This window comes from Mixophyes fleayi, chromosome 3, assembly GCF_038048845.1.
Source record: "Mixophyes fleayi isolate aMixFle1 chromosome 3, aMixFle1.hap1, whole genome shotgun sequence".
NCBI lineage: Eukaryota > Metazoa > Chordata > Amphibia > Anura > Limnodynastidae > Mixophyes > Mixophyes fleayi.
The window spans coordinates 30,175,310-30,200,473 of NC_134404.1; the positions used below are offsets into that span (position 1 = coordinate 30,175,310).

General features: G+C 42.0%; 1 protein-coding gene across 1 annotated transcript in view; it reads left to right on the forward strand.

The window, feature by feature from the left end:
• The first annotated feature begins 461 nt into the window (after positions 1-461).
• Positions 462-25,164, forward strand: part of CDC5L (cell division cycle 5 like) — a 30,436-nt gene continuing 5,733 nt past the window's right edge. Inside the window, exons 1-14 of the mRNA XM_075201308.1 lie at positions 462-612; positions 2,454-2,557; positions 4,707-4,868; positions 5,186-5,313; positions 7,184-7,283; positions 11,895-12,113; positions 12,570-12,717; positions 13,178-13,366; positions 14,132-14,280; positions 14,911-15,073; positions 15,537-15,701; positions 16,664-16,744; positions 17,080-17,319; positions 20,554-20,751. Of these exons, the coding sequence (XP_075057409.1) occupies positions 568-612; positions 2,454-2,557; positions 4,707-4,868; positions 5,186-5,313; positions 7,184-7,283; positions 11,895-12,113; positions 12,570-12,717; positions 13,178-13,366; positions 14,132-14,280; positions 14,911-15,073; positions 15,537-15,701; positions 16,664-16,744; positions 17,080-17,319; positions 20,554-20,751 (2,091 nt within the window). The 5' untranslated portion in view covers positions 462-567. The remainder of the gene's footprint in view (positions 613-2,453; positions 2,558-4,706; positions 4,869-5,185; positions 5,314-7,183; positions 7,284-11,894; positions 12,114-12,569; positions 12,718-13,177; positions 13,367-14,131; positions 14,281-14,910; positions 15,074-15,536; positions 15,702-16,663; positions 16,745-17,079; positions 17,320-20,553; positions 20,752-25,164) is intronic.

The window sequence follows — 25,164 nt, forward strand, 5'->3', positions numbered from 1 at the left end:
ATTCCAGGAGAAAAGGCAACTATGATTTAATGCAAGATACGCCAGGCAAATGAACATATGTTCAAAGACGAATCAGGCTCATAAATGTTTTCTTTCTGCTGGTTTGCTGTTATGTAGTTAAACCCCCTACAACTATTAATGGGAGATGGATGTTCACAGAAACATGGTAGCATATAAATCATGTTCATCTTCACTCCTCTACTATATGTCAAAATATTTTTTTTCGGATTGATTTCCCCTATAGGTAGGACCTCTATATTTTGTATTGAGTTTTTGCACATGTAAAGGAATGAGGGGGAGTCAGAAATTCCTGTGATAAATGATTCCGGACACCAGTAGGGGCGCTGCAGAGCGGTATCCCCTCACTCCATCCTCGCCGTCTGTTAGCTCCGCTCTGCTGTGATTCGGCCCTCCGGTCGGCAGAGGGCGCTGTACAGATCAGTGTAACACTATTGGTCGCTTTCTCTCCCCGCTGCTCTTGGAGACCGCGCGTCATCACAACAAGTGGTTGGAGCGTGTTCCTCGGTGTAACCGTCCCGCTGCCAGAGACCCGGATCTTCCGCAGCCATGCCGCGTATTATGATAAAGGGAGGGGTGTGGAGGAACACGGAGGTGAGGGGGAGCGGGCTGTGCTGTGACCCGGGCGGGGGAGGGGCCTCTGCACCCGGTGCCTGGTCTGAGCGGCCTGCTGGGTTACCAGGGTGCAGACATGGCTCATCATATGCTGGGGAGACACTGGCCCCCGTCCCTGCTGGTACTTGCACAGCACGGGTTCCCCATGCCTGCATGGCAGAGCATGCTGAGACCTGTAGTTCTGCAGCTGCAGAGCATGGGTTTCCTATGCCTGACTTGCAGGGCATGCTGGGACCTGTAGTTGTGCAGATGCAGAGCATGGGTTCCCTGTGTCTGACTGGCAGGGCATGCTGGGACCTGTAGTTCTGCAGCTGCAGAGCATGGGTTCCCTGTGTCTGACTGGCAGGGCATGCTGGGACCTATAGTTCTGCAGCTGCAGAGCATGGGTTCCCTATGCCTGACTTGCAGGGCATGCTGGGACCTGTAGTTGTGCAGCTGCAGAGCATGGGTTCCTTGTGTCTGACTGGCAGGGCATTCTGAGACTTGTAGTTTTACAGCTGCTGATTATCCACAAGTTTCCTCCATGTGAGTGTCAGGGCATTCTACAGCTGCTGTAGAGCTATGAGTTGCCTGTGTTTAGCTGGCAGGGCATGCAGGGGACTTGTAGTTCTCCCAACTGCTTGTTGCCTAAGCCTTCTTGCCCAGAGGCATTCATTTTGAGCGTTTTTGTAGCGTTTTAAACTAGCACAGCGCATGTTGATGCTTCTAAAAAATGGAATCTGTTGGTTCCAATCACCCTGTATCTACTTGTGTTTTCAGAGCAGGTGTACTTTGTTTGGACATATGACTCCATTTTAGTGCTTTCAACGTACCGAAAAAGTTCATTTGTTTCAACGGGAACACATACCCATTACATACTGTTTTGTCACAGATTCATGTTAAAAACAGGACAAAAATACCCTTTAATGTATGCATTTGACATGCATTTAGTCATGCTTACAAATGCATATTAAAGCTGGTAAAAATATGCATCGAACACATATTAAATGCAGTATGTTTTCACTTGAGATTTTTTTATTTTCTAATGCCAGTAGGTACCAGACCTTTCCAAGTAGGAATGATAAAAGAGCTGGTATAATTCATTTATCAGACTGATTATTATAATTTCATTCATAATACAGCCTTCACTTCTCCATTCAGCAATCAGATCCATATCCTATGCAATAATCTCTGTAGTAGATCATAGTTAGAAATTCACTTTCATGGAGACAGGTGTTTAATGCATTGGAGTAGTTTCATAATATAAGCTGCTGTGTTGCAGTCATACAGTGTGTGTTTATAAATACGCTAACATGCATTTAATTGCTTGCATGGGGAAATGTATAACAACATACCAAAATTTACATGTGGAAAGTCTTGAAACAGGACAGCACCTACATCTTAATAATTTGAATACTCCTTTAGGTAGACACTATTATCATCCTCTTACTTAATGTTATTATTGTGCACTGTGGCAATCGTTGGTTTGAGGCAATAATTAATTTGTCTTGCAGAAGGTCAATGGAATAATCAAATGCTTGTCTTTGTCCAATTCCCTGCAAAATAAAATTGTTTACTTTTAAGTACACTACTAGTTAGAGTTGTGCCACAATATTGTATTTGCCTAAATATTGACTTTTGTGGACCACTCAAACTCTGCCAGCATCCAGTGCTTTACTACACTGTAAGAAGTATATATTGTAGGGAAATCTAGATATTAAAGTTATGAGATGTATTCTTCTGCGTATACAGTATGCAAACTTCCAACACTGTCCAATTGTTTCCATATCAGCTTTTGCTTTCTTTGGTACAAGTTATATTTTGTTTTCTTTATTTTCAAGGATGAAATTCTCAAAGCGGCTGTTATGAAATATGGCAAAAACCAGTGGTCTCGTATTGCATCCTTGCTACACAGGAAATCTGCCAAGCAGTGCAAAGCCCGATGGTAATGCAAACATTACGTTATTTCATAGATTGTTTTTCTAGAAAAGAAGTAGCGATATGAAAACTTTCAGGCAATGCTGCTTGGGGGAGATTTTTTTCAAATTATCCTCCAAAAAGAAAAAGTGACTTCTGGAAAATGGTGTTTATATTGTGTTACAATGTCCAGGGGATCAGGGGTATATCCCATATGTTCATAGTGCGGCGGTTCCCAAAGTGTGCGCAGCTGCGGGCCAGCCATAGAAAAAAGAAAGAAAACAAACTTACCAATCCGCGCGGTGCCGGGACCCAGCAGCCTCCTCTCTCCCGCAGCTGTCACTGAATATCGACGTCAGTGACAGCTGCGGGAGAGAGGAGGCTGCTGGGTCCCGGCGCCGCGCGGATTGGTAAGTTTCTGTTTTCTTTCTTTCTTCTATGGCAGAGGAGGGGGACAGCGTGACAGCGGGCAGAGGAGGGGGACAGCGTGACAGCGGGCAGAGGAGGGTGACAGCGGGCAGAGGAGGGGGACAGCGTGACAGCGGGCAGAGGAGCGTGACAGCGGGCAGAGGAGCGTGACAGCGGGCAGAGGAGGGGGACAGCGTGACAGAGCAGAGGAGGGGGACAGCGTGACAGAGCAGAGGAGGGGGACAGCGTGAGAGAGAGCAGAGGAGGGGGGCAACGTGAGAGGGGGCAGTGTGCCTGGATGCAGAGGGGGCATTTTTGCATACAACTAAATAAGTATTTCTGTCGTGACCTAAATACTTATTCCAATTTTTTGACCCAACTACTTCTAAAACAGAACTGCTCAGTAAATATTTTGGAGGGGTGCCTTGAAAAAATTTGGAGACTTTAAGGGTGCCGCGAACTGCAAAAGTTTGGGAACCACTGTCATAGTGACTGAACTGCTCAGCCTGGCCAGATTATATGAAGGGCTATGTTACCCTGGTTACTGTAGGGTGGGTAGTGATATATATTACATATACGAAAATCCCATTGGTATTTCTATTTACTGCTCCCACTGCTATTGCTCAGGATTTTCTGTCCTATTACCTAGTCTATCAACTAGTGCCAGCGACACCTCACTTTCTGCAGACACAAACTGACAACAACAGGCAACACCCGCTCTTTCACTGAAGTTGGTGCACCTCTGCCTCAGTGTGACTGTCTGGAAAGAACCATAATCTCTGCCTAGCCCAGGATTTGTAGTGAACATTAATTTTGATTACCACCTACATGGGTATTAATAATCTGAGGTTATATTCCATACAACCTACAAGAGGGGGCCCTGAGGGTTAATCTGTATTAACACACCCACCTTATGTCACACGTGGCAACACTTTTGTCAGTGTATCGCCTACTAGGTTTTATAGAATTATACAGAAGAGCCCACCCTGGATAGTTGTTTCATTGCTTGCTGACAGAGCTGGGGCCATGGGTAGTATCTTTTGTAGTTTTTTTTGTGGGTTTCCTCCCACAGCCTAAAAATATACTGTGTGGTAGGTTAACTGGATTCTGACATAAGTGAACCTGTGTGTGGTTGTCTGCGAAGGAATTTAGACTGTAAGCTCCAAAAGGGACAAGGAATGGTGTGAATTATTCAGTGTTCTCTGCAAAGTATTGTGTAATATGGTGGTTCTATGCAAATAAGCAGTGAGTTACCGTCACGCTGTAAATCCATTCACTGACAGATCTGACATTTCTCTTGAGGTCCCTTTTCTTTTTTAAGATACTAGCTTGCTTTGGTTAACTGTAAAATCAATATTCATTAACATATTTAAAGAGAACCCTTTATAAATTTCAACTAGCAAAGCCATCTGTTTATACTTTGTTTTTCATTAGCGATTTATATACATTTTGGTGACATTTAGTAATATTGGTGCACAAGAAAAAAAAAAAACAACCAAATGTTTAAATTAGAAAAAAAGACAGAATCTTTATGGGTTAAATCACATTTTCCCTCTATGCCAGTTTTCATAACTGTTCCCCATTGTTCTTTAAAAGTGTTTTTACTGTAAAAAAAATTATATGAAATCTTTACACAGACTGTTTAGTGTCTGTGTTGATCCATCCTCTCGCAACTGTGTTTTAGTAACCGTTTAAATATTTTCTACTATTGGTTGCAAGAATGCACTTAAAAAATCTTGACTGATATGCTCCCTCTCCATATGTAATAGGTATGAATGGCTGGACCCAAGTATTAAAAAGACAGAATGGTCTCGTGAAGAGGAAGAGAAACTATTGCATCTGGCCAAGCTGATGCCTACACAGTGGAGAACTATAGCACCAATCATAGGCAGGACCGCCGCTCAGTGTCTGGAGCACTATGAATTCTTACTGTAAGTGGCATTGTTTTCATTACGTATGTACAGTGTCTTATCCGTTACTGGTTCATAGGGAATGGATAGTTTGCATTCCCATGACTATTTCACTATCATTGGAGTGGTCTCTTGCCTGCGAGATATTGTATACCATGGAAATGGCCCTAACAAACTATCCTTGTTTATCATGTTTACTACAAAAAGGTCCCTGTGCATGTTTGTCAAATATTCCACAGTGTTCAGCTCATTGTAAGATAACGTTGGATTACTATATATGTATAGCCTCAGAGGTGATATTGCAATATGAAAGTCTTATGTTCCGTTTCTCCCATCAGAGATAAGGCTGCTCAGAGAGACAATGAAGAGGAGGCAACAGATGACCCCCGAAAGCTTAAACCTGGAGAAATTGACCCAAATCCTGAGACCAAACCAGCTAGACCAGACCCTGTGGACATGGATGAAGGTGCAAAATCTATCACATCTTAAGGGTCGTTTTTGTTTCTTTGATGTCATGGTGCATTACTAATATGTTAATTAATAAATGTTAATTAATGTTAATAAATGGTTGTGGGTCAGCACTAATAATTTCCAATATGTCCCTGTGCGGTCTACACAAATATCTTTCAAATGCTGCCTAACAGATAGCATATGGTATGTATCTTGGATACATCATCTGACACAAAGGACAAAGCCTTTGATTCTACCAGTCAGCCGATTCTTGGAGGCTTGTAAGGTCTAGACAGGAGATGCCACAGCAGTGGCTTATAGGGATCACTATGGGGATGTTTGCAGCCCCCAGAGGGCATGAGGGAAGCATCCTGCGGTGGGTGAAGCATTTTGTATTGTCCATGTCGGCAACCTACGTTCTTCCTGAGCCGCCAAGCCTGGGCCCAGGGAAGAGGTCCTTTACAGTTTTTTGGAATCTGTGGTCTACATAAATAGATCTGTTGGTGGTGTAACTAAATCACCTCTGCTGAACCATTTACTTGTCTCAAAGTGCTGGTGTTTCCATGAAGGTTCATCTACCTGCTCACTATGACTCCTGGTTCCTACAGTCATATCTTCACTTTGAGCCCCATTCATCCTGTTCTCTCCCTTCGTGCTCCCATGGGAGGTTCTTTTTCTCCAAGCTAATGCTTTGGCTAGGTAGATATATAAACTGTCAATGTTTGCCATTTAAAAATATAAAACTTTAGAAAACTTTTTTTTTTGTTAAATAATCATTCTTATGCCTTTGTAAAGTTTAAGGCTGGAGTATATTTCCGAGGTAGATATTTTAGGGAAAAAAAAATTAATAGCATATATTTAATGTGAACATTTTCAAATAGTTTCTCGGCAATAGGAAACCTAGGTTTGGACAACATGTTCACATCCTGATGTTGGTCTTGATTATCAAATGACCATATCTCCTTAGTATGGTCAGCTAGTGATGGATGCCAGCTCACTACTAAAATTTGAATACGTTTTAATAGTTGTTAGATATCATTGGTGGTCTGTGGGAGCCCAGATAAGCTGCAGGTACAGGTCAGTTTGTTCTAAATTGGCGGTAACATCCCGGGATGTGTGTTTACCGTAAGCTCAGGGCCGCTCCTCACATGAGGCCAGGTGAGAACCTCCTCTCAGGTGAGGTGGCTGAACTGAAGCTCCCAGGGCTCTGGTCAGCGGTCACTTTCATGGATTTTAAATGGAGCGCAGGGTGACCAGTCTCTCCTGATCCTTTTTGCTTTTACTCCAGTATGGTGACCAATAATGCAAGAATAATGGGCACAGCAAATGCTTTCTCCTCCATTGCTTCTATTCTTGTCACCATGTCCGTCATCCTCTGTTTATGCAGTGAGTGGCCTTTGCCCAGAGAAACTGGCAGGGGAAGGGGCACGCTTCAGGCAGCAAAAGAGGACACCCTTCCCCTGAATTATAGTAGGGCTGGACTTTTGACCATGATACTCGAAGATGATGATCCATGCATCTTTATCATCTGTTTTTATAGCGCCACTAATTCCGCAGCGCTCTACAGAGAACTCATTCACATCAGTCCCTGCCCCATTGGAGCTTACAGTCTAAATTCCCTAACATACACAGATAGAGAGAGACTAAGGGCAATTTAATATCAGCCAATTAACCTACTAGTATGTGTTTGGAGTGTGGGAGGAAACCCACGCAAACACGGGGAGAACATACAAACGCCACACAGGTAAGGCCATGGTTGGGAATTGAACTCATGACCCTAGTGCTGTGAGGCAGAAGTGCTAACCACTAAGCCACCATGCTGCCCATTGTTACTTTTATATTAGTATTTACATTAAGAGGCATAAAAAAATATCTCTAATTTGCAGATGAGCTTGAGATGCTGTCTGAAGCCAGAGCACGTCTTGCGAATACTCAAGGTAAAAAGGCAAAGAGGAAAGCAAGAGAGAAACAGCTTGAGGAAGCAAGGTATGTAACTACACATGTTGTGTTGTATACTTTTATTGTCTGCAGATAATCCTAGCTTGTATACATAGTGTTACACTGACTCTACATGTTTGTTCTTGTACCTGTTGTCTACACGGTGGAGGGAGAACCACCATGAGCCTATAAAGTCACTAGAAATTAGTGACATCACTGACCCATGATCGCAGCTTTCTAATACATGAATAGGTTGCACGCTCACGATATTAGGTGACCCAACCAAACGGCTGCCTCCATTGTGGGTAGGCAATGTGCATGCTTGTAAAGGCTGTTTCTGTTTATAAGAATAATACATTTCAGTTCATGAGGAACGCAGTTTATTATATATCCTAAAGTATGTTCTTTCCTTTTTGTTTTTCTTTTATGTTGAGGGTTGACCTTGCTGTTATATGTATATATGCTGTACTAGCTGTATAGGGCACTTGGAGGTTCATCAGCTCAGCTGGCACGGTAGTGAATGACCTTGCAGTACCGTAGATTGTCGGGTCCCTGGAGCAGCTCATTGGAATGAAGCCCTTGTAAGAAGAAACTAGGCTGGTTTGTTAGTGCAGTGAAAATCGCAATAAATGCATTTTTTTTTTTTTATTCGGAAAAACCTTAAGATATACAAACTATACATAGTGACAACAAGCAAAACAGACTTAAAAATAAAAACATTTTTCTCGTCGTCTTTGAAGCAAATTCATCAATGGTTTTGCTGAAGTCTAATTTTTTTTTTAAATTATCCTGTCTTTAAATGAAGCCCTAATCGAACGTAACAATGTTGGAAATAATGGAGATATATCTTCAGAAAGTATTGTTGAGAATTCCCCACTTCCAAACCAGCTTCTGCTTCTGTAGAGCCTGCAAGAAAGTGTGGATGTCTGACCTTCTACGTCTCCACAACAGCCGTCATACCTTGGGATTGGTTTTTAATTGTGAACAGTGTGTCTCCACAATAGGATAAAACACATTTGCTCTGAAGCAGTGATCCAGATCAGTCCGTCTTTCATCTTCACAAAAATCATCAAAATTATTTATTACTTACTAAATGGATTCCATTTCATTCTAAAGTCCGGTAGCTTTATTCCTCTCCTTTGACTTTTTTTGCTAGTGACAATTACACGTGGTAGAGATAACATAATGTGGCATAATCTTTCTCTTGAGAGCATTTATTGTATCATATCTCTCAGCTTAACCTGTTGGATTTAATGTTTTTTTTTAGAGTGGTTTTTACAGTCCTTCTCTCAGCAGATGTTTGGAGTTCTTGCAATCGGACTGTGATGTGTATTTTTAGATATTTTGAAAAAACTGGGCTATTCCACAGTTCTCTTCTACAGCATCCTTAAGAACTAAATTCGGGTTAGGAGCAGCACAATGGACAAAATAGACGTGGTGCTAGTTCGTGGATTCTTTTCTGAACACCGTTTTATTTACCGCTCATTACAGAGCCACTGTCGTACCCTTCATCATATCATTATCATCAACATCATCATTTATTAATATAGCGCCAACATATTCCGTAACGCTTTACAATTGGGGAAAAACATAGTAAACTAATAAACAAACTGGGTAAAACAGACAAAGAGGTAACATAGTAACATAGTTGATGAGGTTGAAAAAAGACACCAGTCCATCAAGTTCAACCTATTTTGGATCTCCTGCGATCCTGCACTTATATTTGAAATTAATCCAGAGTAAGCAACCGCCAATCTGTTTCAATTTTGAAAATCCCCCCAGACTCAATATTGCAGTCCTATTTTTACCCTATATCCACTACTATCCTTCATTTTAAATTAACGGTCGTATCCAATACTTTGTTTGCCCTTGCAGCTGCTGCTTGACATTGAGCACTATTGCTAAGTCTACTGTCTACGAGCACTCCCAAATCCTTTTCCATTATAGATTCTCCTAAATTAATTCCATTTAATTTATAGATTGCGTTCTTGTTTTTGATCCCTGAATGCATAACCTTACATTTATCTGTGTTAAACCTCATATTCCATTTAGCCGCCCAATCCTCCAGTTTATTTAAGTCCCTCTGTAGAGAAGCTACATCTTGCTCTGATTTTATTACCTTACAGAGTTTAGTGTCATCTGCAAAAATAGAAACTTTACTCTCTAAACCATCACAAAGGTCATTAATAAATATATTAAAAAGGAGTGGTCCCAGCACGGAACCTTGAGGTACACCACTTAAGACTTTTGACCAATTAAAAAATGTTCCATTTATCACAACTCTCTGTTCCCTATTCTCTAACCAGTTTTCGATCCAAGTACAAATTTTGATTCCTAGACCCAGTTCCCTTATTTTGTAAACCAACCTCTTGTGTGGCCCTGTATCAAAGGCCTTTGCAAAATCTAAGTAGACCACATCTACTGTCCTGCCCTGGTCTAAGTTCCCACTAACTTCCTCGTAGAAACTAATTAGATTAGTTTGACATGACCAGGCCCTGCTCGCAAGCTTACAATCTTGACCACGACAATTTTTTTTACATATGAAACTCTGTTTGATTGCCCTGATGTTTTTCCTGGAGAGAAGTGGTTTCTTTGCTGGCCTTCTTGACACCAGACCATGCACTCACACCTGCCTGCTGTCATTCCTGAGCAAGCTCTGCACTGGTGGTGCCCTGATCCCGCAGCTGATTCAACTGTAGGAGACGGTCCTGGCGCTTACTGGATGTTCTTGGGTGCCCTGAAGCCTTCTTCACATCTATTAAACCTCGCTCCTTGAAGTTCTTGATGATCTGATAAATGGTTGAATTGCATGCAATCTTACTAGCAGCAATATCCTTGCCTGTGAAGCTCTTTTTGTGCAAAGCAATGATTTCAATCACCACCCTCCTTTCAAATATTCTAGTCTGTTATTCTAACTCAATCAGCATGAGAGTGATCTCCAGCCTTGTCCCTGTCAACACCTGTTTTAATGAGCGAATCACTGAACTGATGTCAGCTGGTCCTTCCAGATAACCATAGTTAGAGTAAGAACAATGATTTCAAACACCACCCTCCTTTTAAAGCTTCCAGTCTGTTAATCTAACTCAATCAGCATGACAGAGTGATCTCCAGCCTTGTCCTCGTCAACACTCTCACCTGTGTTAACCAGAGAATCACTGAACTGATGTCAGCTGGTTCTTTTGTGGCAGGGCTGAAATGCAGTGGAAATGTTGTTTTTGGGATAAAGTTCATTGTCATGACAAAGACGGACTTCGAAATTAATTGCAATTCATCTGATCACTCTTCATGACATTCTGGAGTATATGCAAATTGCCATCATAAAAACTGAGACAGCAGACTTTGAAATATAATATTTGTGTCATTCTCAAAACTTTTGGCCATGACTGTACAGAAACCTCTGATTGCTATTGGTGCCTGTACCATCATCTGGTAAATAGGGTCTGGCTGCCTGAAGGGGGTGAGAAGCATTGTGAGGTCCTCTCCTCTCTCCCAGCCTCCTGAATGTTGTCATTGTTGCTCTTTGCCTCATACAGTAGTGATACTAATATTCCACTCAGAGGAGGAATGAGGATTAAATATCCATCCTGGTACTGGGGGCAGCTGAAACCCAGAGAGGGGAGAATCTAACCTCTCAGCCTGGACATGATATGAAGGAAGCAATGTTGGGGTGTTTATGTGCATTTGTACACACTTCCTGCAACTATGTTGCCATTAAACTTATTAATAAATACAAGTTGTTCAGGTTAAAAAAAAAAAAAACACAACATAAAAACAACTTTGCAAATGTTTTATTTCAGTTAAAAGTTGTTTTTTGGTGTTTTTTTTTTGTTCTAGAGGTTGCAGCCACCAGACAGGCCAGGATTCTTTACATACACTGTAGTAAATTGTTGCGATATGTATTCTGGCTGGAAGAAATGAGGCAGAGCTGATAGATGCGCCCTCTAGTGGCTGTGTGTTCATATATAATAAAACTTATTTTATGTTGTGAAATCAGTGATGTAAATAAAGCTGCAGTATCCCCTAGGTAAAAGGTTTAACGAAGGTGCTCGTTACCGCTAGCCGGAGTCCCTGTGTGCTGCTACATGCAAACTTTTCTTGAGGATCTGTTGGTTCTTGATTGCAGCTTGTGATTGGTCCTTATACTCTCATCCCCAAGGGTTTTTGTCTAAGGCTGTAAGAGAAACGGAGGAGCCCTGGGAAAAGCGGCAGCACAGAGCAGCCCCCAGGGTTTCAGCTATGGGGAGGGGCTCCCTAGGATAGTCTTTCACTAAGTAGTAATGCAGCTTTAAGTACTATATGGTGCTGGTTAGTAATGTGCTTGGACTTTACAATGATATACTCCATATCCATCGCACAAAGGTTTTGTTTTTGTTTGTTTTTTTATCTTCTAATAAGACAGTTGCATGGTGTGTCTTTTATGCAAGCTGATATCTTTATATTATTGGTTTATATTGTGACATCTGTTTGGTTCAGCTGATGGATATTTAACATTTTCTTTCTTTCTGACATATAAGTTTGAATAAACATAGGTTTGATGATCTGCAGTTCATTAGATGCAACTGTTAATTCTGGCTCAGTAGTGCTTACTGTTACCCAGTATGTTCACGATTGTTATCTGTCGGCTGAATACTTTCTGATGATTGGTGTTGACATCATCAGGCGTCTGGCGGCTCTTCAGAAGAGGCGGGAGCTCCGAGCTGCTGGGATTGAGATACAGAAGAAGAGGAAAAAGAAGCGGGGTGTTGATTACAACGCTGAGATCCCGTTTGAGAAGAAGCCGGCCCCGGGGTTCTATGATACGTCCGAAGAGAATTACGATGCTCTGAACGCAGACTTCAGAAAACTGAGACAGCAAGACCTGGAGGGGGAGCTGAGATCGTAAGTTACCTAAAAAAACCCAATTCTATTTATAAAATAATTCCTTAGGAAATCTATTACAGTATTAAGGACTCCTAATCTGGTGGTTTGTATATTACGAGCATTTTTATAATTACTTGTCTTTTACTGCAATCTTGTTTTCTCATACATCCATTGGAGATTAGAGCTGAGTGCAGGAATTGGACACTTTTAAGAAAAAGTGTTAGCTCCTCCCCTATATAACCTCTATAATGTACTCGTTTGTGCGAACTTAATCGCTTTATATAAGACCTACTGAAGAGTCCTCACTAAAATTGTTGAGTAAAGTATTTTCACCTCTGTCTGTTGAAAAGCCATTATGATGAAAGACTATAATATGACTGGCAACACAGCCCCGTTTTCCCTATATCTCGATGACCGACAATTGTGATTAACATTACTGAATCTATAGCTTAATCATCTTTGTTTGTGCGACAGTGAAAAAGAGGCAAAAGAGCGAAAGAAAGACAAACAGAATATAAAAAGGAAAAAGGATTCCGATCTGCCATCTGCAATCCTGCAGACAACTGGCGGGGTGTCGGAACTGACTAAGAAGAGAAGCAAACTGGTCCTACCCTCTCCCCAGGTTTGTACATTGCTCAACAAACTCCCTGTTGTGTTTTACGGTCTCCTGTCCTAATTTTGTTGGTATAAATCGTATAATTATTAAAAGTATTCCATATTGTTACATTGTATTCAGTGGAGCAATGAGACATGATATACTTTATATCAAAGTTATAGAAAGTACTTGTCTAGAGAAAAAAACAATCCTATTTTATGCAAAGTGTTTGTCCTGACTTATGGCCTGAAGGTGAAGCGGGTCCCTGACTGGGAAAGAGAAGTGATTGTGAGCTGTGCTAATGAAATCAGTTTGGCTGAGAGTGATGTGACAGTCATCTGGCTCAACCTTTTACCCAGCCAACGGTTTAGGGGCAATTTTAGCTTTCTGGATTGAGTTTGTAATTATGATTTTTAACAGACAGCTAAAATGAATATAATTATATGTTGTGGGGGGAAAAATGCATTTTCAACCTGTTTATGTTTAGATTTCTGATGCAGAACTGGAGGAAGTTGTGAAGATTGGTCAAGCAAGTGAGATTGCCCGGCAGACAGCAGAGGAGTCTGGAATCACCAATTCTGCATCCAGCACGTTGCTGTCTGAGTACAATGTTGCTAATAACAGCATTGCCTTGAGGACACCTAAAACTCCAGCAGCCCAGGACCGCATACTGCAGGTAACCACTGTTTGTGTCATACCCAGGCCTTGGTTTGCTGTAGTAGGTATTGTTTCTGCTTCAGCCATCAATTAAACAGTGGTAGTTAAGCAGGAGTCAGAGCACTCTGAAAGGTCGCTCTAATCCCTACTTAATGTCCTTCTCCGGCCAGCGAGCTCAGTTTAAGCCATGATTATATTACCGTTTTTCTTTTCTTTGGTCAAGTTCTCCCCAACACTGGAGTGTGGCAGAGGAGAGACTGTGGTGACCATCCCTGTGACAGTCGCTCTATTACCTGTTCTCTCCGTGGGATCTGCATCTGATCCTTTATGCTACACAGAACCTTTTTATCCTCATTCAAAAGATCCCTAAACATTCTATGTTTCAAGGCGGCCTCTCTTCTGGCCCTATTCTGCTCCTGCAGGGACTTGGCGCTAGCAACACTATTTTCAGTTCCACCTTTCATGCAGATAGTGCTGAGGACCAGCACTGATTTCTTTTCACATATGCGCAGCACTCTACAGAAGTCTGTGATAGTGACTACTGCCGAAAAATTGTTGTAATTGATCAAAATAGCAGTAATAAGATAATATAGATTATTGTCACAAAAAAATCTAGAGTAAGGCATTATATAGTTTATTTTCTCGTATTGCTGGTTGTTTTTCTTGCACACTTATGTCCGATTTTCAGTGTTCTTAGCAAATTGTTTTAAGTTGGCTAGATCATTATAATCTGTTGATATACTCTTTGTAAAACCGTATCATTTTGGTTTTGTGTATTTTTCAGGAAGCGCAGAACTTGATGGCACTTACAAATGTGGATACCCCTTTGAAAGGTGGCCTCAACACTCCCTTACATGAGAGTGACTTCTCAGGGGTGACTCCGCAGAGACAAGTGGTTCAGACTCCAAACACTGTCCTGTCCACACCATTCAGGTAAATGGATTTACTGTATGGACTTCGTCATGTATTTGGGGTAAAGCCAAGTGTGTGCTTGTACTTCTCTGAGGTCTCCAACTACTGCTTAGATTCTTATTTACAAATCACTTTAGATTACACGTCTACATGTCCTCAGTTTTAAGCTGGGCACACACGCTCGGACCCTGACGTTACGTCCGTTCACCGGACAACCAGAGCTGTTTGACTACATATGTAGGTAGCCACACTGCTGTTGGGCAGAATGCAACCAGCAGATGACTGAATGCACAAAAATTATTGTCACCAACCAATTACATATTCAGATATGAATAATTAAAGAGATTTGAAGGCGTCTATCACTGATATGTTATGAGGAACCCCACACGTGGCTTTTTTTCAGCGAAATTTGGTCTAAATAGGCCTCATTGGTCTGTAAAATTCCATGTATGTGTCCCAGTGTTAAGGGGCTTGCTGCTTAGTGTTTCTTTGTTATTATTGTGTAATGTGTCATATTAAGGCATAGAAAATGTCCCAAATATCCAATTCTCAGTTTCAATAAATTCATTTTTTTATTTATTTTTGCTAAACTCTCCTTTACTTCTGTTGTAGTCAGGATTATAACACCGTCTGTTTTTCCCCTTTCTGTAGAACACCCTCTCAGAGCTCAGAAGGATTAACCCCTCATGGTGGCATGACTCCTAAGCCGGTCATTGCAGCCACCCCAGGGAGGACGCCACTGCGAGACAAGCTGAACATCAACCCAGAGGATGGATCGATAGATTACAATGACCCAGCTTACATAAAACAGTTGGTAAGAAAGTTGAAAAATCATGTTGTGCAAATTTTATGCAATTTATAGTAAGAATGGATTTCTTTAGCATTTGCATCTTTGATGCATGATTGAGATGTGTGGTCACTGCCTAGTTATTACATGGTGCCCCTAGTGCTTGTTTAGTTCAGGGGAGGGCATAGAAGCCTTAAAACCATTCTGAATGCCTAAGTTCTCGACAGTACAAAGTGATTGACCTCAATCCCACAGCATCATCTAGCTAACCTTAATACATTTGTAAGTCATTCCGTCTCGCTTTTAGATATAAGGATCTCGTCTGAATGAGCAGAAATATGTATAATGGTAATGAAAAGAGTAACAGAACACGACATGTTGGGATAGTCTAATATGTGTTTCAAGTAGATCCATATTTTGGATCCTCTGTCAAATGACTTGAACAATTTCTGCCTTAGTCTTTGAAGTTACATCAATGTTTTACAACCAGGAAAGAGAGTCCCGGGAGCAGCTGCGTCTTGGATTAATGTCTCTACCGACTCCGAAAAACGACTTTGAGATCGTCTTGCCGGAAAACGCTGAGCGGGAGCTAGAGGACAGGGACCACGAAGACACTTTTGTAGAAGATGCTGCAGATGTGGAGGCTCGCAAACAGGTGGGAAGAATATCATGTACATGTAAAACTCATATCAATGCTCTTCTCTTTGGTGAGAAGCTCTGTCCTCCCATGTTGGGTAAAACATTTCCAGGTATATGGTGAGCAGAGATGTCACATGGCTCCGTGTTCTGTGGTGGAATGTTTCATACAAGCAGCTTGCTCTGAAATAAATAAGGTAGTAGAAGTAACCTCAGAATTCCTTTGTGACCTCCCATATCTACCATGTTAATTACAGATATACTTAATCCTTTCCCTGGCAACGCCTGACATTTCATGTGATGTAGATTGGTCGTCAGTTGGCTCCAGCTCCCAACACTCCCTAGAACTTCTGTGAGCTGGGATGCACCAAGCTCAATGTGAATATTGATTTGGTGCCATCCTGGACACTTACTCCCCCATTAGACATTTTGGGAGGTGACCTCGTATGGATTGTTATGCTACTAAGTGAAGGGAAACGCGCATTACGTCAACAGATTAATTTTTAGGTGGGATTTTGTGGGCTGAGATAAAAATGGTTTATTCCTGGTAACAGTGTGTCTAAACAGTGTGAATAACGGTGTTGGCCTCATGAGGTGGGAATTTGACATGAAGTCAGAGAAGGGGTTAAATGTAGAGCAGGTGAAGCGATAGACATTTGTTTTTGTGTCCGTCCCCCCCCACCCACCCAGTTGTTGACATTGCTGTTTATATAGTGAGAATATCAACTTCTTAGGGGTTTTTTGTTTGTTTTTTTTTTTTTTTAAAGTAATAATTTCATTAGTCAGCAAGTAAAATTGATTCTGTGTAGCACTGCTTGACCTGCTCAGGCATTCCAGCTATGTTTTAAGTTTGTTGCTCAAAATAAAATCGACCCATTAGGTGAAAATCCATTCCGGGGCTTTTGGTTACAGGTGGCTGTTTGCTGCTTCCATGAGAAGGTAATATAAGAACAATCCTTAACGGTTTCTTTGTATATTTAGGCAATTAGAGATGCACAACGGGCGAGGGAGCTGAAGCAGAGACACACAGCGGTACAGAAGGACATGCCAAGACCCTCAGAAGTAAGCAGATTCTGTTCAGCTTGTCTTTTCTGATTGCCAAAGTTTTGTAGTAAGTATTCAAAACAGCCTAAATAACTAATGTGCATATACCAAACCCTTCATTTGTACATTTATGTCTGTAAGGAACAGTCTCTAATACTCTGACACAGTGGAGTATAGACAACTTAGTCAACCTGTGGGTCTTCAGCTGTGGGAGAACTACAAGCCCCAGAATTCCCTGCCACTCTCTTTTGCAATTTGCTCAAGATTATTGCTATTAGTATTTGATCATCTTGGGAAAAGTACTGACTATTTCCTGTTATAGACATAATTCTAAATGTCTGTCTGCCCCATAGGTCAACGAGACCATACTGAGGCCTTTAAATGTGGAGCCTCCTCTCACAGATTTGCAGAAAAGCGAAGAGATGATCAAGAAGGAGATTATCACGATGCTTCACTTCGACTCGCTCCATCATCCGTACGGCGACGGGAATAAGAAGGGGAAAGTGCCCAGCATGGCATCCACCAATACAGAACATGTGGTGTATTTAGATCAGAATCCTTATGATAAGTTTTCCAAAGAAGAACTAAAACATGTGAGTATACCGCTTACTACTGAGAGTAACCTAACCGGCAAGATATAAGGAATTAATAGGTATTCTATGTTATATTGGTAATATATCTAATGGATATTAGCACGTACAGGTTCACGTTCTGGGAGAAATAACTTTAATAAAGAGAAAGTGAATTGGAATTAATTATCGTAGATTTGGAAGGTGCCACAGTGCTCCGCAGCGCTGTACAGTAGGGAAAACAGTACATACATAAAACGGACATACAAGGTAGACAAAATAAATGCAGACATGAAAACAGGGTATGGAGGACCCTGCTCATTAGAGAGCTTACATTCTAAGTGGAGGAGGGCACAGCTGAAACAAGAGTAAATGTCTCAGAGTGGAGATTGGGACAGTTGTGAGGGTGCATTAGTGTGAATAGTGTTATCAGGGATAAGGTCACCTCTAAAAAAGAAATGGGTTTTCAAATAGCATCTTAAGATTTGAAGGCTGTGGGAAAGTCTGATTGAGCGTGGTAGGGAATTCCATAAGTGGGGAGCAGCACGGGAGAAGTCTTGTAGGCGGGAGGGAGAGGTGGTTACCAGAGACTAGACAAGGCGCAGGTCAGAGGTAGATCTAAGAGGGCGGGAGGGAGAGTATTTTGATATGAGATTTGAGATGTATGAAGGGGTGGTGGTGTTGAGGACTTTGTAGGTAAGGGTGAGTAATTTGAATTTGATTCTGGAGGACACAGGGAGCCAGTGTAGGGATTTGCAAAGTGGTGCAGCAGATGTGGAGCGGTGAGAGAGGAAGATCAGTCTTGCAGCAGTATTTAGGATGGATTGAAGTGTGGATATATGGGTGTCAGGAATGCCAGATAGCAGGAGGTTGCAATATTCAAGATGGGAGATGATAAGAGAATTGATAAGTTTTGGTAGCTTGTTGAGCAAGAAAAGGGCTGGATGTGAGGAATAAAGCAGAGGACGGAGTCAAGTGTAAAACAAAGACAGCGGGTTAGGTATATATCGGACTGAGCTGATATACGTGATATAACTGGGGTGCCTGTACTTACCTAAATATATGGGCCATGCTCTCACCCCTCTGCAGCAGGGTAACATGTTAGGAGGGAGCTGCTTGTATAAAGAAGCAGTGTTGCTCCCTGGCTGGCAGTCAGTCGGGATTGGCTGATTCGCACACAGAGCCAGTGATGTCAAACCTACTCAGTCTTCTCTCTCTGACCTATACGAGATCCCATCAGGGCACGTATGATGTGGGAGGAGCTTCAACTTTTTAATAGTGATGTAGAGGAATGTCAGGGTAACACTGAACAGTGTATTTTGCACTAGTGCTTCATATCTGAACGCTTCAATTTGGGGGTTTTGTAGTGCTATTGGATATAAATGTCTTCTCTTATAGTAAAAGTGTTCTGCCTAAGATCAGTTCTAGTTTCCATGCAGCTTGATTTCCGTCATTATATTCCTTTAAGTTATTGAGTTATTATACTACGGGTCGTGACAGGATAAAAAGTTTATAAGGAAGTTTATAAGTAATGGATGATTGTTTCGGAGAGTTCATCTAGCAGAGAAACAGCACATTCCTCCTTTTTGGATACTTTTGTGTACCTCAGTGTAAGTTTGCTCTCACTAACATATTTCTAACGTCCGGAGACCATACTGTTAGCAGAAGCTCTGCCTCGTGCCGGTGGCTTATCCTAGGTGTGCAAATGTGTGTAGTTAAGAATTTTGTTTTATTTACAAATAATAGGATGAAATTGATGTAATAAAATAAATACATTAATTTCATGCACATAAAGGAATAACATAGGTTAGAAGAATGTCCCTGCACATAATAAGTATGTAGCTGTGAACAGGGCCTTGCTTCTAAATGCTTTAAATCTTTAGTTTGCAATTACATCCTGGATCATGGTTGTCAAGTATAGAGCACTGTTATTATCATTTATTTACACTATGAAGAAATTGTACTTTTGAGCAGAGCTATGAAAGTATACCGGTCATACTATACTATACAGTTTGAGTGCTGTTGAGATGAGTGGATTGTATGTATCCCCATCATAACTAAAGGTGTTTTGCTTTCATCGCCAGACCAGCGTTTACATTTATACAATGATTGATAAGTCCATCTAAGTAAATCAGGAAAACAAGAGGTTTCTTTTGATAGCACATGTGAATGAATGTAGTTATTCAAGAAAGAAAGAAGAAAGCATTTCCTTTGCTCCATGATCCTTGTTTTATCACTACTCTGCTCCTGGAGGACCCTGCCTCCTCCTCTATATAACTCTCAGTCTGTGGCTTCCTGCTGCCTCCATTCCTCTTCTCACATCATGTCACTGCCCCTGTCACATGCAGCCCTGTCCTCACTAACACATCACTCATCTCCTGATATACTCTGTGCTGCTGGAGGACCCTGCGCCTTCTACTATATAACTCTCAGTCTGTGGCTTCCTGCTGCCTTCATTTCCCTCCTCACATAATGTCACTGCCCCTGTCACATGTAGCCCTGTCCTCACTAACACATCACTCATCTCCTGATATACTCTGTGCTGCTGGAGGACCCTGCCTCCTCCTCTATATAGCTCTGTCTGTGGCTTCCTGTTGCCTACATTCCCCTCCTCACATCATGTCACTGCCCCTGTCACATGTAGCCCTGTCCTCACTAACACATCACTCATCTCCTGATATACTCTGTGCTGCTGGGGGACCCTGCTCCTTCTACTATATAACTCTGTCTGTGGCTTCCTGCTGCCTTCATTCCCCTCCTCACATCATGTCACTGCCCCTGTCACATGTAGCCCTGTCCTCACTAACACATCACTAATCTCCTGATATACTCTGTGCTGCTGGAGGACCCTGCCTCCTCCTCTCCTCTATATAACTCTCAGTCTGTGGCTTCCTGTTGCCTACATTCCCCTCCTCACAACATGTCACTGCCCTGTCACATGTAGCCCTGTCCTCTCTAACACATCACTCATCTCCTGATATACTGTGTACTGTTCTGTGCTTTCCATCATTCTAACACTATAGTGCTCTTAGTGATCCTAGTGAAAGAAGAGGTCCTTTGTGCAGAATACGTTATTACTGGTATGTTTTATTGAACATGCATAGAAGTATTTTAAGTGAACCCATCGTTTGCTCATATTTTGGTTATCTACACTGTGTATAGGCAGCAGATACACATTAAGCAAATATGAATGTCCATAACATATATGTCGGTGTGGTGGTTGCTTCCCTGTTAATTCCTTCCCTGTTGGTTGTTCAGGCTGAGGATCTCCTCCAGCAAGAGATGGAAGTAGTGAAACAAGGTATGGGGCACGGAGACCTGTCCATCGATGCCTACAATCAGGTGTGGGAGGAGTGTTACAGTCAGGTGCTGTATCTACCAGGACAGGGGCGTTACACCCGGGCTAACCTGGCCAGCAAGAAGGACAGAATAGATTCCCTTGAGAAAAGGCTAGAGGTGAGTTCACATCTTCTGATATTATGCACTGGGGTGAAGAGTCCTAACGAAAGTTGTATCCAGGTTCTGCTGCTAGTTTCTTTCTGCTTTTTGTTTCCAGATGCCTTTTATAATACACAATTTCTACAATTCTAAACCCAAATGGGCAGAGAAACCTGGCACTGACTATAGCAGTCTATACCGTGTATAGTATAGATACAAAACTGATTCAAATAACTGTTAATATACTGATAGGAAAGTTGTTGTGCGTTAACTTCAGTTATAATGGAAAACACATAAGAAAACAAAAACAAGCGCAAATAATCCTATCTAACAAATGCCACCGTAGCTTTAAAATATAGAATAAAATTTGTTGGTGAAACCATTAATTACATATATAAAGCAAAGTCTGTGTAATGGAGAGAACCAGCTCATTTTCCATTCAACTGTTGCACAAATACATTTGATATTGGGTATAGGCAGTACCAGCCAGCTCGCTGAATTATGTTGCTAATTGTATACTGATGTAGGAATAATGATAAACAGCTCAACCTTACTTGGTTTTACCATTTGTCATCAGATTTACATTTTGGGTGCAATACAAAAGAAAAAGCGGCAATATAACAATGGGTTTGGCAACAAAACCAAAAGACTGGCTGGTTTAACTCATCCGTAATTTTTAACTATTAATCGATCCCTTCCCATTATAAGGATATGATGTCCCATAAATAGGAGCTGCTCTGTATATACTTTAATCTGTTGGGAAAATGACATATTAGTCTTGAAGCAATATGTACTTGCAACATGAAGATGTACTCTTGTTTCACCAGCAGGTGGCACTAACGTTCTTTGTAACTACAGTCACATACAGCCCCTAGCAGGTTTAACCCTTTTTTATTCCTCATTTACATTCATTTTGCCAGTGACTGAGCTGCCACCTTTTGTTGCAGTAAAGTAGGACAGGTCTGGCCCCTTAATAAATAGCCCCTCCCCTCGCGTCCTATTCTACTAAAAGCAGTGCATCCACTTACACATTTTGTGTTCTTTATGATGCAGGCGTTTGGTACATATATATTTAGCTCAACTGCATCATCACAATCTTGAGTATACTCACTGGTTATAGGTAGGAAAAATATGCCACAGAATACTGTAATATAATTGTACTGTAAATGTATGGATATTAAAGTCCAATGATCAGTTCTGTGACGTGCGGCCAAGTATCTTTTATACAGGTGGCAGAACATATAGTTGGGGGTTAATTATTCCTCTGAAGCAAAGTACATTACTAGTACAAGTTAATTCTTTCATTTTCACTGACCGTTGTGTATCCCATCACAGAATGCCAACAATGAGTCATGTGACATCACTCCTCTCCAAATATAAGGATATAATTTATATGTATTGATTTCACTTGTGTGTTATAATGAAATATTCACAGCTCTGAAAGAAGACCAGAGCAGAAACCAGTGTGGGATAGTTGGTCGTTATAGAGGAACAGATGTTTTATTTATATGTCTACATTTGGTAGTAGGCAATACTTGTTATACAGAGAGCTGAGATGTGTTGGTATCCTGTACATAACACGCACAGAAACAGGCGCTGGCAGTAATGGCCAATTACAGACATACCACAGCAGCATCAGCTGGCATAGTACTATGTGCTCTGGTTCTCATCAGTGCTCTCTGGGCAAGCGTCTGTTTCATTAGTCACTCCTCTATAGTTCCGACCCCCTGAGACCGGATTGCTTTGATTGACAGTGAGTGGACTGCGTTTTCCTGCAGAAGATTTAAGATGCTGGCACCGGGAGTGATTAATAATTTGGCTGCATGGTGACTCCAAGCTGGCACGTTTGCAAATATACACAGTAAAATCATGCACCCCGCTGACCTGTCAGAACCAATCAGCCTTCATTCAGGAGGCTGGGGAGGTTTCTGTGTTGCATACTAGGAGTCAACTACAAAGACATTTTATATGCTCTGGGATACTTCTGTTTGTTCTTGGTTTATAGGGGTTTTTTTTATTTTTTATTTTACTGGCTGTCAGCAATGTTCCTCGGATATTCGGTCGCACGCTGTTTTTTTTTATGTCTGCTCACTGGCTGCTCTCTAGTGACAGCAGAGGTGATGGGGTGTGCTTAGCATCAGCCATGCTGTCACACATTATCCGGTCCTGAATGACTCTAACTACGGCACTTCTTCCTGCCACCTCCACGTCACAGGTCTGCTGGACCCATTGTGCACTGTTGTCTGGATGTGTGAGGGATGGACGATATATGCCAGTCCCATAGTAATACCGCGATAATGAAGTAGGCATGTCAACCTTGCTACTATCATGGTATTACATCTATCTCTGTCCCTTCCACCCCAAGTAAAACTCACCCTCCACTTCTGCTGTTTGAGGCTTCAGAAGCTCGCTAGTAGGTAACTGAAGATCTCACTCTGCTTCTCAGTCAGGCGAACTACATTTCTTTGGGGGGTAGATTAAGGGTTATGATTTGTTTTTCTCTGTACAGAAGTGATTGTTTCTCAGGCAAAGTTGGGCTTCAGGAAATACATGAAATATATATGAAATATATGTATAGTGATTACTTGGGTTAAATCAGTAGTTTGGGGTTTCGGAATATATTTTTGAAGTAATAGTGATGCTGTGAGAAAAACAAAAACAAATTGTCCATCTCATTTCTTCATTCACTTTCATTGAGCTGGAGCTCCAACGAACAGTCCATGTCATCACATTGGTTATTTAGGTCTGAAAAGCAGTTTTGTGCCGGTGGATTAAATACTCCTTTATTTTCCAGTTCCCGAGTAATGACCTGTTGACAGTGGACAATGATCAGTGCATGTCGCTGCTGTCCGGCACCTTTCTGAATGGTCTTTGGACCATGAATACAGCTCCAATCAGGGCAGGTGAACAGAGCGGAGATTACTGGAAATACAATTCTTCTCTTATTCATGTGAATAGCCCATGTCTTGTTTTTGGATGGTGAGAAATCCAGGAGGAGCAGCCAGACCTGACAGAATGGGTTTCCTACGCTCCCCGGCTGATCTGTCCAGGCATCTGGAAGATATTCCTGTTCGGCTGTGATTCTGTGTCTGGCAGCGGCTGCACTAGATGCTAATAGGAATTATGTATTTATGAGTAGAGAAGACTGGCACTGTACAGTGCACTGTTATCTGCCTGAGCACTTCATCCATTTACATGTGACTGCTGTTCTCTTCCTGGCTATATCCTTTGTGATCCGTGTTAACATATTGAGAATCTTAAGAAACTAGGGGCCGTTCATTCTTGGCATTTTAAGAAGCCCGACAACTGTTTTATTCATGATCGCCGTATTGTTGGCGAAAATGTGTTATATTTTTTTTGTTTGTTTGTTTTTTATAACTTTTCAGCTGAGAGCCTTCTTTCTATTTTGCCAGAAGAGCTTATATTTCTTTCTAGTCCTTTTGAAGTGTACTCATTGCTGCACACATTGGAGGCAGCCATTTTTTTTTTTTATTTATTATTGAAAGCCCATGAACAGTGCTTTCGTGCCCTAATAAACAGAAAAAAGTGCGAAACTTAAAAAAATGTGTACTAGGGCGCGGTTCTTGGCCCTCCTCAAAAAAGGATAGGCCCTAGTCCCCGACCCCCGGATCCTAATGGACCCTTAGGGGGCAAGCGTCTTCAGACCCCCTTTGCCGCAAGGCTAGGGGGGTCCCTTTCAGCCCTGGGATCCACCGAGGCTTCACCCAGGGCTCAACAACTGGCTCACCCCCGGGAGGATGAGCAAAGGATGGAGTTCAGGGGAGCAGGAACCAAAAGGCTGCACAGCCCCCCTAGATCTTAGGGGACACAGCCCAAAAGGGCCTACCCGCACCCCTAAAAATCATCTGTGAAGCATTCAGCGTGAAAGTGACAAACAAGGAGTGTAATAAATAAAAAATAAAGTGCCGAGTGGTTACGGCCCCAGCCTCATGGCTGGGCTATTATAAAAAAATTTCTCACCCAGCCATAAGGACGGGGCAAAGACTAAAAGGTGGTGCGTATATTGAAAATGGTATAATGTGCTCGGTGCCAACATAATAACAGTGTATCTGTTTTAAGGTCTCTTGACCTGTGATTTTTTGGCACCCCCGGATCGCCACTCCGGGGGCACATTAGTCCCGGGCTTTCAACGCAGCTCACCCGGCCTCTGGCCAGAGGACTAAGTGCAGTTCTGCCACAACTGCACTTGATCTTAGCCAAAAGGCAGAGAAGCGATTTTGGGCGGAATAGATACTTCTGAGAATGCAGCTTTATTGGTTCACAAGCAGCGAGAACCTCTGTGATGTCACCGTTTCCTAGTGAATTCATCGGGCCTCTGTGTGTAGGAGACATATATAGACTTGCGCTCCTGACTTGTGGACAGCGAAGGTCCGACGTCTGCACGTCGGACAATTCTGTTCCAAGGTTCCC